This window comes from Poromitra crassiceps, assembly GCF_964638095.1.
Source record: "Poromitra crassiceps genome assembly, chromosome: 19".
Classification (NCBI taxonomy): Eukaryota; Metazoa; Chordata; class Actinopteri; order Beryciformes; family Melamphaidae; genus Poromitra; species Poromitra crassiceps.
Window position 1 is genome coordinate 24,591,404 of NC_139646.1, and position 11,076 is coordinate 24,602,479.

The 11,076-nt window shown below is 42.1% G+C and overlaps 1 protein-coding gene across 2 annotated transcripts; it reads right to left on the reverse strand.

Moving 5' to 3' along the window:
- Window positions 1–624: 624 nt before the first annotated feature.
- On the reverse strand, window positions 625–6,622 carry LOC310794153 (uncharacterized protein). Of its 2 annotated transcripts, XM_083656061.1 has the most exons (7): window positions 6,463–6,622; window positions 5,121–5,207; window positions 3,355–3,672; window positions 3,034–3,197; window positions 2,836–2,945; window positions 2,407–2,536; window positions 625–1,614 (listed from the first exon to the last, which is right to left on the reverse strand). In XM_083656061.1, the coding sequence occupies exons 1-7, from the start codon at window positions 6,554–6,556 to the stop codon at window positions 1,591–1,593; spliced, it is 927 nt and encodes a 308-aa protein (XP_083512187.1). In that variant the 5' UTR covers window positions 6,557–6,622; the 3' UTR covers window positions 625–1,590. The 2 variants fall into 2 exon arrangements, with proteins under 2 accessions (XP_083512187.1, XP_083512186.1); XM_083656060.1 differs by having other exon boundaries at window positions 628–2,536.
- Window positions 6,623–11,076: the final 4,454 nt, after the last annotated feature.

Sequence of the window (11,076 nt, forward strand, 5' to 3'; positions counted from 1 at the left end):
ATTAAGGTAATTAGTTGTTAGTTAAGTATTTTGTGTGACCTAATCTAAAGTGAGGACTTTCTATGCCTTACAAAGCATTTATAAATGAGATTAAATACAATTGTTAAATACATTATAAATTAGCTTATTAATCAGGAATAAAACAATTATAACTGTTTATGAATTAGGCTACTTACAAATGCTTATTGTATGAACAATGCTTTAAATGATGAATTAAGTATTTGCTAATACTTAACTAATGCTGAATAGTGTGTAGTTATTATAAAGCGTTACCAAATATATTTTTAATACATATCAGTTACATACAGTTTCCAAAGATGTTTTTATACTATCATTTTTTACCATGCTATAATTTCACATTGTGAAATTATAGCATGGTGTGTTTGCGTTTATGTTGCCCACATCCTGTTCTTTGTAAAAAGAAGAAGAAGAAGGAGAAGCTGTATTGTAGGCCATATTTTATTTTGGTATGGTAGTTAAACAAGTTATAACAACATCTGGAATGACTGTTCTTGCTCCAATAAACAACTCTGCTTATAATTGATATCAGGCTTCAATTTACATATTTGTACATTGTATTGTTCGCAGAAGTATTGCACATACGTTTCATTTCAATCCCTCCATTATTATTCTGTATTTTTATTATTATTCTCACACACACACACACACACACACACACACACACACACACACACACACACACACACACACTTTCTGTTTTCTATCAAGAAATCACACCCAGTTCATCAGACGTGATTTTTTATTGCAAAAATGTCAATCTACAAAACATGATATGAACAAAAACACTGCATTATAAAATTAATGGGAGATGTAAGAAGAATTGTACAGAGGAAAACGACATAATTATTAATTATACTGATGGTGAGATTTCGCTGGGCGACTTTAGAGAGCGGCAGGATCACTTTGTTTTCCATGATGATATATCATAAATGTTTGCATCGTTTTCAGGCCATTTGTCCACTCTGACTATAATAAAGGAGGGCTTTTTATCAAGTAAGTATAGTTGACTATAGTTACCAATTATGAATTACAGTATGTGGATGCCCAGTCAGTGCATGATGGATGATGTAGTCCATTAAAACTATAACCACTTCTGTGAGAATCATATTGAGTTCTACTGCTCAGATAGCCTGTCCCACAGCGCCTATATGTACCAGAATCAATCAAACCTGTTGATTGATCACAGTTGCATTGTTGTGATCAATAGCATGATGTAAAGAAACAACAATGAAAAATATCCATGGAAGAAAGAGAAGAGATTAGAGCTGGATTAGATCTAAAAAAAAAAACAGAGCAGCAAACTACACTTGCTGAATAAATATGAATGATAGACATTAATGATCATGTATACAAACATCCTGATTTCCAGGATCTGGTAATCCAAACCCTTCCAGAGCTGATAGTCTTCTCCTTCTGGCTGGAATCCTATGCTTCAGTTTCTACAATGAGTATCCCATCCATATGACAATCAGATGGTTGAGATGGTTTTCGTTGCCAGACATTCACTCACTTACAGTTTGCGTGTCCGACACAGTCACCAAAGACACATGTGAGTGGAGATGGCACCATTTAAGGCGGGCTACAGCAAGCTGACTGAAAAAGGAGAACACCTGCAGTAAGGAAGTGATGCCATGAGCAAGAACAGGACGTGTCTGGTGTACGGTAGTTCCACTAATGGCTAATAGCAAGAATTATTAATGCTATTGCTGCTGTTGCTCATTCAGTTTGAGTGCAACCTGAGATCAAATACACTCTGGCAATTGCTTTAAGTTTAAATAAAAATGTGTCTATAGTTAACTCACAGGGTTACATAAGTGCTAAGATAGTGATGATTATTATGATTATATAGTGATGGCATTATGTTGGCTATTAATAAATCATTAGTAAATGTACTGCTACAGTATAAATGGTAGGTCCTAGTGAAAGCCATTGAGAATCGTTAAGTAAAACAAATACCACAAATTGTGTCAAATAATACCTCAATGTATAAGACAATGTCACAAAGGGCCACAAAGTGTCATAAAGTCATAAACTAAACAAAATTATATCACCAAGTTGTGCAAAGTACCAGATGTTTTTATAGCTGTCTATCAAATTTGTTCCCCATATTTTAATCTCCTTGCTGTGATTACCAGTTTTACTCCCTCATAATGTTGTTTTTATTATTCCTGTCTGGTATCTTTGTGGTTCACTTACTAGTCACTTTGTGAAACTGGCCTGTGTAAATCAAATGTATTATAATATTTCATAAGGTATCTCGGTGGGCTGGAGGACCAGCCTGGTAAACCAGCCGGTCACGTGAACTCACATTTCCTCACGTGACCGACCGGCTGGTTTACCAGGCTACTGGGGGGGGGGCAGGTCCAGCACATCTCTCTCACACACCCAGTGCCGCTTGCGTCCACAGGGGGCATCATTCCAGCTGGTCAGCGCTGGGCTGCTGTGATTCATTTCCACACAGTCCTCTCTGATGTTTGGTTTGGTCTGGCCATCCGGCTGGCCAGACTGCCAGAACCTATTGGACAGTACAACGATGGAGGTCAAACAGATTAGCTCTCATATTCACATAGAATGAGATGCTGGTCCTTCAAATTAAGGCCATACATTTCCCTTCCTGTAATAAAGAAGATGTCCCCCATCACTCTGCATGCGTTTGTTTAGAAGAAGCAAGCAATAAGAGCCATGAATTGATAAGAATAAGAAGACATCAGATTTATATAGTGCTTTTCCTAGTGCTCAAAGACTTTACTTTACTTTATTGTCATTTAGCAGACACTTTTATCCAAAGCGATGTACAAGAGATAAGGGCCTTACGATGTGGTCAGGGCAGATCCATCCACCCATCTGAAGGTCCCAGGTCTCTCTATGTCAGACAGACCAATCCAGAACAAGAGATCATCCCCATCCAGACTGTACAAGCCCCTCTGTTGAGATAAGACGGTGTTAGTAGAGCATTAGGAAAAGTTCTCTGCCAACATCACCGATGGCCAGAATGACACCCTGTTACCGTACCTGTTCTTCTCTGCTTTTGATGATCACGAGGTCAGCTCCTTTCCTCCGACAGTCCTCTCTGCTGTCCTGCCAGGTCCTGCTCTCAGTGGAGAGGAGGTAACACCTTGTGTTGATCTCCTTCCATCCTGCAGGACACCGCTGACCAAACACACAACCACTCGGCACTGAGGTGAGAGAAGCCAGAAACAGACCTCAATGTCTCTTGTTCACATTGCACAGAAATGTCAGACTCTTCTGTCAAGGAAGTAGGCTACTACTGTATCGTATCGTATACATTACGAGGACATAGCTCAAGTTCAGCTCAGGGGAGTGACTCCTCACCTTTTTCCTTCGTCAGCCTGTCCCTCTCCTCCACCTGCCTCTTCCTGTTGTTGCATTGACTGATGCAGTTCCTAAGCTGGTCTCTCTGTCTGGTCAAGGCATTGAACCTTTCTTGTAAACTGTTGCAATCCACTGTCTTCACGTTGTCTTCAAGCTCGTTGTTCTCTTTGGCCAAGCCAGTGAAACTGTCTTGGAAGCTGTTGCACCTCGCTGTCATGTTTTTGTACCTGATGTTGAATTGCTCACAATCGATCGGCACCTTATTGCCTGCAGAATGAGTTGTGCTGCAGTCCAAGCGGGACACCTGACCTGAATGTACTGATAAAGACAGAGAAGATTTAAGATATTCAGATTATTTTTTCTTCAGTTTTCTTCTTTTTTTCCATCTTCTTTTTTTTTTGCAAATTGTAACGAGGAAGTTAAAAATATGTATTTGATGACAGCAATGAGTCAAAACACACCAAGGTAGTGTGTGTATTTGCAATGCTATGGTGTATGCTTATGCAACTGCCTTAAGCAAACTAAATTGGTAAAGTGAATCTTACACAATGCCCTGTTTTCAAAATATATCACCATAGGAGAAGTGCAGTTTTACTTGGGCGGAGCTGTTTAGAATGTATATCACCATAGGAGAAGTGCAGTTTTACTTGTTCAGAGTTGTTTAAAATGTATATCACCATAGGAGAAGTGCAGTTTTACTTGTTCAGAGTTGTTTAAAATGTATATCACCATAGGAGAAGTGCAGTTTTACTTGGGTGGAGCTGTTTAAAATGTATATCACCATAGGAGAAGTGCAGTTTTACTTGGGTGGAGTTGTTTAGAATGTATATCACCACAGGAGAAGTGCAGTTTTACTTGTTCAGAGCTGTTTAAAATGTATTATTGTTCAATCCAGCATAAACTATGAGTCCACTGGGGTTTGATGCCTTTGGGCCCTATCATCGTATATAGTATATCTTCTGTGCGTGTCCCTGCAAAATGCTTGCGTTATACTATCGTCCAGATGCGCGCAAATCTTTGCACTTAGACATCTGAAAAGCACCTCACCACCTAACGCCCACAGTCTGGGCTTTACATCTGTCAAACCAATCAGTGTGCCTGCATAAATCTTCCCACAAGCACACCCATTTTCTGCTTTAGTGGGGAGCGCACAGGCATTTTGTGGTGTAGGGAGAATAGCAGAGCGCTTAGGCACGCCTCCAATTTTTGCGATGCGCCCGGCGTTAAGTATGCTCAAGCGCTAAATTACCACTTTTGCGAAGATAGGGCCCTTTGTCTTTAAAGGGATACACCAACATTTTTGGAGATTCACCTATTTGCCATATTGCCGATAGTAAAAGTAGAATGTAGATGCCTTTATCTTCACTGCGCGTGCAATACAAAGTGTGGTACACCGCTCACTGCTAGTTAGCTTAGCACTATATGACAGTATAGTACAGCTGCCTACCCCCATTCAGTCACACAAAATACACATTCCAACAGCGCCAAAAACACTCACATGTAGGCTACATGTTGAGACTCGTGTACTCACCACGCGATGAAATAATAATCTGTACTCTGCTGTACTGATGACTGCATACAGCGCATGTGCCTCAGGCAAACGCGTAAGTAACTGGCTAGAGAGGGAACCCTCTTCGTTAGTTCTGGCTGTATGGGTTTACTTTGAAAATGACCGTTTCCTGTAACTTTGGATTATTATTTCATCGTATCCCTTTAAATGAAATCTCCTCAGTGCTGTACATTGAAACACAAAAGATCATACTCACAGGCAAGGCGCAGGGAAACATTGAGGGTAGCTTGTAGGATGCAGAGCAGCCCAAAGCTCAGGAAGAACATCCTGCAGAGTCTTCTGTCTGTAGGATCAACACACACAGACGTCCCACTGATCACTATAGACATGATTTTGACATTGCGTCTATTAAGCCCAGGATGTTTTTTGCTATAACCAAGTTTTAAGACGAATAATTTTTTTGGCGATTGGGTGGCAAGGACTTCTGCTCTAGAAATTGGTCAGAATTGCCGCTACAATATTACCTACGAAAGCCATACACCCCTGAATGCCCTGGGTCTCTAGTTTGTGCTTGTAGAGGCTCATGAGACTGTGATTATTCTAGAGGTCACAAAGGCCATCTTCTACACTGAGGTCAAGTTTCGAAAAAATTGCCTCACTACAATGAAATGGCTACTACGGGACTAACATCATCATCACACATGAATATAATTGGGCTCATTGAATCCATAAGTCTCAGCTTTCCAGTCACATTTCATTCATGCTATTCCAAGACTGTTTAGGGACCCCAGTTTGCAGAAATATTCAAATGAAATCGGCAAAGATAACACATTTATACTGCATGCAAAAAACTGCATGGTCTTTGCCCAAAACTCCATGGGACTAGCATAAAGTGGACATGTCTGTAAAGGGGAGACTTGTAGACAGACTTCCTCTTCTTTCTATGGTGTGTATTTCGAGTCCAGCACCTGCAAATTTTACGGATCGGACTTCCTCTTCTTTCTTTCTATGGTGTGTATTTCGAGTCCAGCACCTGCAAATTTTACGGAGATGTGCGTGCTTCCCTTTTTGTTCTGAGACTTGTAGACACCCATAGAACCCATTCTGATTCTGTTGTTTTGAGGTGAGAGGTCAAGGAACCCCTTCACTCGAACGTTATTTAGCCCCCTTCTTGATAAGCTTAGCATGACATGGTTGTACCAATGGATGCTTTCTTCTAGTTTCAGAGGACACCATCTTCACTCGAGCTTTAAAAACGATCCCGCTACAGCCTCTGCAAGACAGTAACGTTGGCTGCCACCCCCCCCCCCCCATTTCCACGACTGATACATAGTTAAAGAATGCATAAACATCAGTAAAATACTCTCAAAAATCCCTACAAAATTATGCTTTGTGAGTTTTGTCATTTACCCCAGACCAGAAGAGTAAACTTTCACTTTTAAAACCTAGGCTACTTAACCTAAATTTAGCCTAGACATACATAACCATTGAGATGTCTTTTGAACAGTTAATCAACATAGCATTTCTCTAAATCACTTGATAATCTCAAACAATGCTGATTTGATTGGAGACATGATTTATGATATTGTGTGTATTACCCGTTTGAGGTGCGTCCGCCCTGCTCCTCTGCCCACTGCGGTCTTCTCTCACAATCTGTCCATTGACATAATCACCCATCTGGATGTCCTGCATAACTATCTGCTGATCAGGTGTCAAAGGTGTCTAGAACATCAACTATGCTAACATCTATATGTGCGGTGTTTTCCTTCCTTTTATGCGTTTCTTTGTCAAGGCTCAGCGGTGAGCTGTTGATTATGTAGACGTAGTTTGGTTTAGAGAAGCTGGTCAGGATGGCGAAAGCATCGATCTGTTGAAATAAAGGAACGGAAAAACACAAGGGGATTTTGGAGTTGAATTCAACTCAAAAGCATGTCACTTCTTCATTTTTGTGTGCAACCAGAATGCATGTATGGACTTATGCAAAACAGATTCCAATAGCATTTCCTCCTCCACGAATAAATAATCATAAGTAATAATGCTATAATAAGAATGTAAAGTGTCTGTGTGTGCGTGCGTGCGTGTGTGTGTGTGTGTGTGTGTGTGTGTGTGTGTGAGTGAGTGAGTGAGTGAGTGAGGGAGTGAGCGAGTGAGCGAGTGAGTGAGCGGAAATTGTGTTTGGCCACAGCGATGCCATTTTACGTGCGATCACGCTGAATCTTTCAGGGAGTGTAAAGAGCACCACTACCTAACAGAGCCGGATGTTTTAATTAAGTAATTAGGGCTGACTGAATGGGCAAAGATGGCTAAGTAGTGGCCAAAATGAGTGAACACAGGTTCAGCACTATGGAGAGCTCCATTCCACTACCGATGGAAGACAGCTGAGTCGGAGGAGCACAGCTGGAGTCAGTTGGGATCAGCCAGTGAAGTGGACTATGAAAACACTCTGGGGAGAGATTATTATTAATTAATACACAGGACAAGATGTTACTATCCCTTGTGCCAAAATCAGAGGAAAAACACATTTAGAAGCCCAATCCAGAATAAAACAAGCTAACAGGCTAACAAACTAATAAACAAGACACAAATCACCAGTTATCTACCCTAGCCAACAGCAGTATGAAGCATGTCATTGGGGTTTTCAAGTGGAGGGGAGGGGAGAGGAGCCAAGAGAGAGGCATGCCAACCCTGTGAGTGAGGCCTGACTAAATGGCCAGACACACAGGGGACAGGTATTTCGCTATAGTCTGTATAAACCTGGGTTCAAGTAAAATAATTGTTTTTCCTGCAGTTTACCGCCCTCTGGGGTCCCTCGATGCATCTCTCCATTTCAAAGGACACTAGGGGGAGGTGCTGTACATCCAACAGAGTTACACCATCAATAGCCTACTTTTTTTTCATTTTTGCGGCCGGTGTGCAGAATGCACAGCAGGGCCCTTACATTCCCCTCTGTCGCCCAGACCATTTGAGCACGGATTCAGGGCAACATCGGCGGTGAAATGTCTTTTCTGCTTTCCAGTCCGGTAGGTGGCGGTAATGCACCTCTGGCTAATAAACACATCATTGCCTTGAACCAATGGTGACTGGTCAAAAGTGAAAAAAGCTCTCTGACTCTGTCTGCTTCATGTGTGGGCGTGCCGACTCCCGACACACAGGAGGACAGACACAGCGAAAATGGCATGGGCATGGGCATTTTAAGCAATTTAAATAGTCTATTATGAACGAGTGCTCGAGCACTCGCGCGGGGGGCACGGGCTGTGTGATTACTATGGTAATGTCTGAGCAGGGGTAATCTGCTGTGTATGGGGCTGTTCACACATAAGTATTTGCGGCCGGTGTGCAGAATGCACAGCAGGGCCCTTACATTCCCCTCTGTCGCCCAGACCATGCAAACGTTATGTGACATAACGTTTGCATTTTTGCATGGAAAAAGCGCTACCTGGAGCATTTTTTTGTCAGGAGAGGGACTGACTGTGATGATATTAGGTGACGCTAAGCTAACATCATTCTAAAGCCTACCTTTAGACAGTATCTCCGGTTGGAGTAGCGCTTTGGAGCAGACAAGTTGTGAAACAAGCGAAGGCATTTCATTTCCAATACATGTCCATTGTTGCTGAATAGTGATCACCATGATGCGATTGTCTCCCAAAAAGTGATTCTTTCTCCACATTTCTTGTGACTAACGTTATGGGAAACGACAGTGTAGTCAGTAAACTAGTGCAACGTTTTGAATGACTTTTATCGGGCGTGCGCTATGAAGAAGCGTGCTTCTCATTCGGGAGAATATCTCCAGGCAGCTTTTTTCGGGAAGAGCTGGAAAACTTCCGGTTAAAACTTTCAAAATAATGTTACTTAAACAAAAGTAAATAGCTTATTGATGCACGTTGGAGGAGAAAACGTATTTCAATGAATGAAGCAGCAAACCTTGTATCAAAATACTCGTTGTGATGTTATATGGCGTGAAACTGTGGCTGTAACGCATTACTCAAAATAAATAAGGTTACAATAAGCGTTTTATTTTGAAAGCAACAAAGCGGATGACGTACTAGTACATTATGGCTGACTTGACGCCCGGCCGTGCAGTTGCTCCTGAGTAAAAGGTGCTTCAACGCGACCAAAGCGAAAGGCTCAAACACATCGAACCTGGCTAAACATCTTGCCGACAGGCACCCCGACCTGTTCAAAGAGTTTAAAGACCGACAGGTTAGCGAACGTGAACGATAAACATACATGCCCTCAAATAAGTCCAACGAGTATTGTGTGACAAGCGAACTTGTTTCACTGAAAAAGTTCGCTTGTCACAATAGCCTACTCGTTTACAGTGAAACACGAGGCAATGTGCTCGAGCACAGATCTCTGCCAAGGAAGGAGCAAGTCATGACATGTAACGTTTAGGGGAGGGGACATCAGATGACTGCATACCATGTACAATATTTAATAACACTATGGGCCATAGTGTTATATTTGAATTTTGGCCCATAGTCTATGGTCCTCAATTCCAGTGTTATTAAAGCTTTTACATGGTAAGCAGTCATCTGATCTCACCTATCCTAATATTTACAATAATCCCAATTATTAATGATATACGAATTAATTGTAAAAAAAGAAAAACACCTAGCCTACATGTATGGGGGGGGGGGGGGGGGGGCTGGGAATACACCACATCATGGGCTCTATTCTCCCACAGGCCATCGGCGCTATTACGGGCCTTAACCGCAAAAAAACGTGCCTTGCGCCTGTTTCGGCAAGATAGCAATAGGCTTTAGGCTGCCAAATGCGCTTTAGGCCGAATGGGCGTGGCGCAGTCCCAAAGTGGGCGTGTCGGCGCTAAATACCAGCCTAGTGATATCTTGGGAGCTGGCCTACATTTAGCGCTTTGCGCTTTTGAAAAGCAGGCCTATTCTCTGCCTTCACTGCTTCTTCTCTGTCACCCTTCTCTCTCTCTCTCTCTGAGTTCCCAGCATGCATTGTGTTTCTTCATTTCGCTACTAAATAGCCACCAAATGAGCCAAAATAGATATAAAAGGTAGTTCTAAATTAATGTGTAATGGTAACACAGCCTGCCATTGTCAACATTTCAATATTGGACCAAATAAAACCTCGAAATGAAAACACCACCCTATGTGAAACATATATGTCCTCCTGGGCCTATATATATCCCTTGTCGAGTTAACGTGATTTAGAGAAGTAACAGCGGAACGCGCTTCTAATGGCATCTGCTATACTGTGATGTCCCTCCAATAACTTGGCCCTATTTCACATTTAGTTTTACAATAAAAACACATTTATGCAATGACTTGACATAATGTAGGGTATATTTATGTGCATCATCCTTCCTGCAGCAGGCGAGAGAAAATGATATCTTTCTGGACAAACTTTCACCAATCTAATAGGCTATATTTTTCTAGCTGATGCATAGAACATTATTTTCACTTTGATCTTGCTATAGTGTAGCGTATTTACATGCTTGCAGTATTGAAACTGCAGTTAGATTGGTTTGAGAAGCATAATAATATGGAATAATAGCCTATAATGCAGACAGACAGGCTGGATGAAGGGAGGGGGGGGGGGGGGCAGAGCGTTTGGCTTTCGTCTGGTTTTGCGGGATCACTGGAATTGGAGCTAAAAAGGCAAGCGTGCGATTCGTTTATTGCACTTATCCAATGAGCATGACGGTGCATAATTTTACGCCTAAAAGGCGTGGTTGTAATGCTTTGGGCTGCATCTAGCGCCAGCACGACGATATCAAGTGCGCCTTTCCACGCCCACTGCTTTGATCTGCGCCTGCCGCTCGGCCTAGAAACTGCGCCGATGCAACGATAGGGGCCCATAAGCCTACATTTCTCTGTCCATGTCCATTCGCATGGACGATACTCATCCTCTCTGCCCAGAGTATGTGCTGCTCCCTTCGGGCCTTCGGCTAAAGGTTCCGAGGGCTACGAAAAACAGATATAAATTGTCTTTCGTTCCTGTTTCCATCACAGCTTTAAATGCTGCTGAGAGGAGGAGATAGTGCACTCTCTCTCTCTCTCTCTCTCTCTCTCGCTCCCTTTTCTCTGTCTCTCATGCAGCTTAAACGCTGCTGGGCGGAGGAGATGATGCACTCTCTCTCTCTGTCTCTCTTAGGTAGGTATTGCTGCTACAAATATTCTTTATATATTTTATATTCGAGATATATCTTTATTTATTTTTTACCTACCTATTTATGCGAGCTC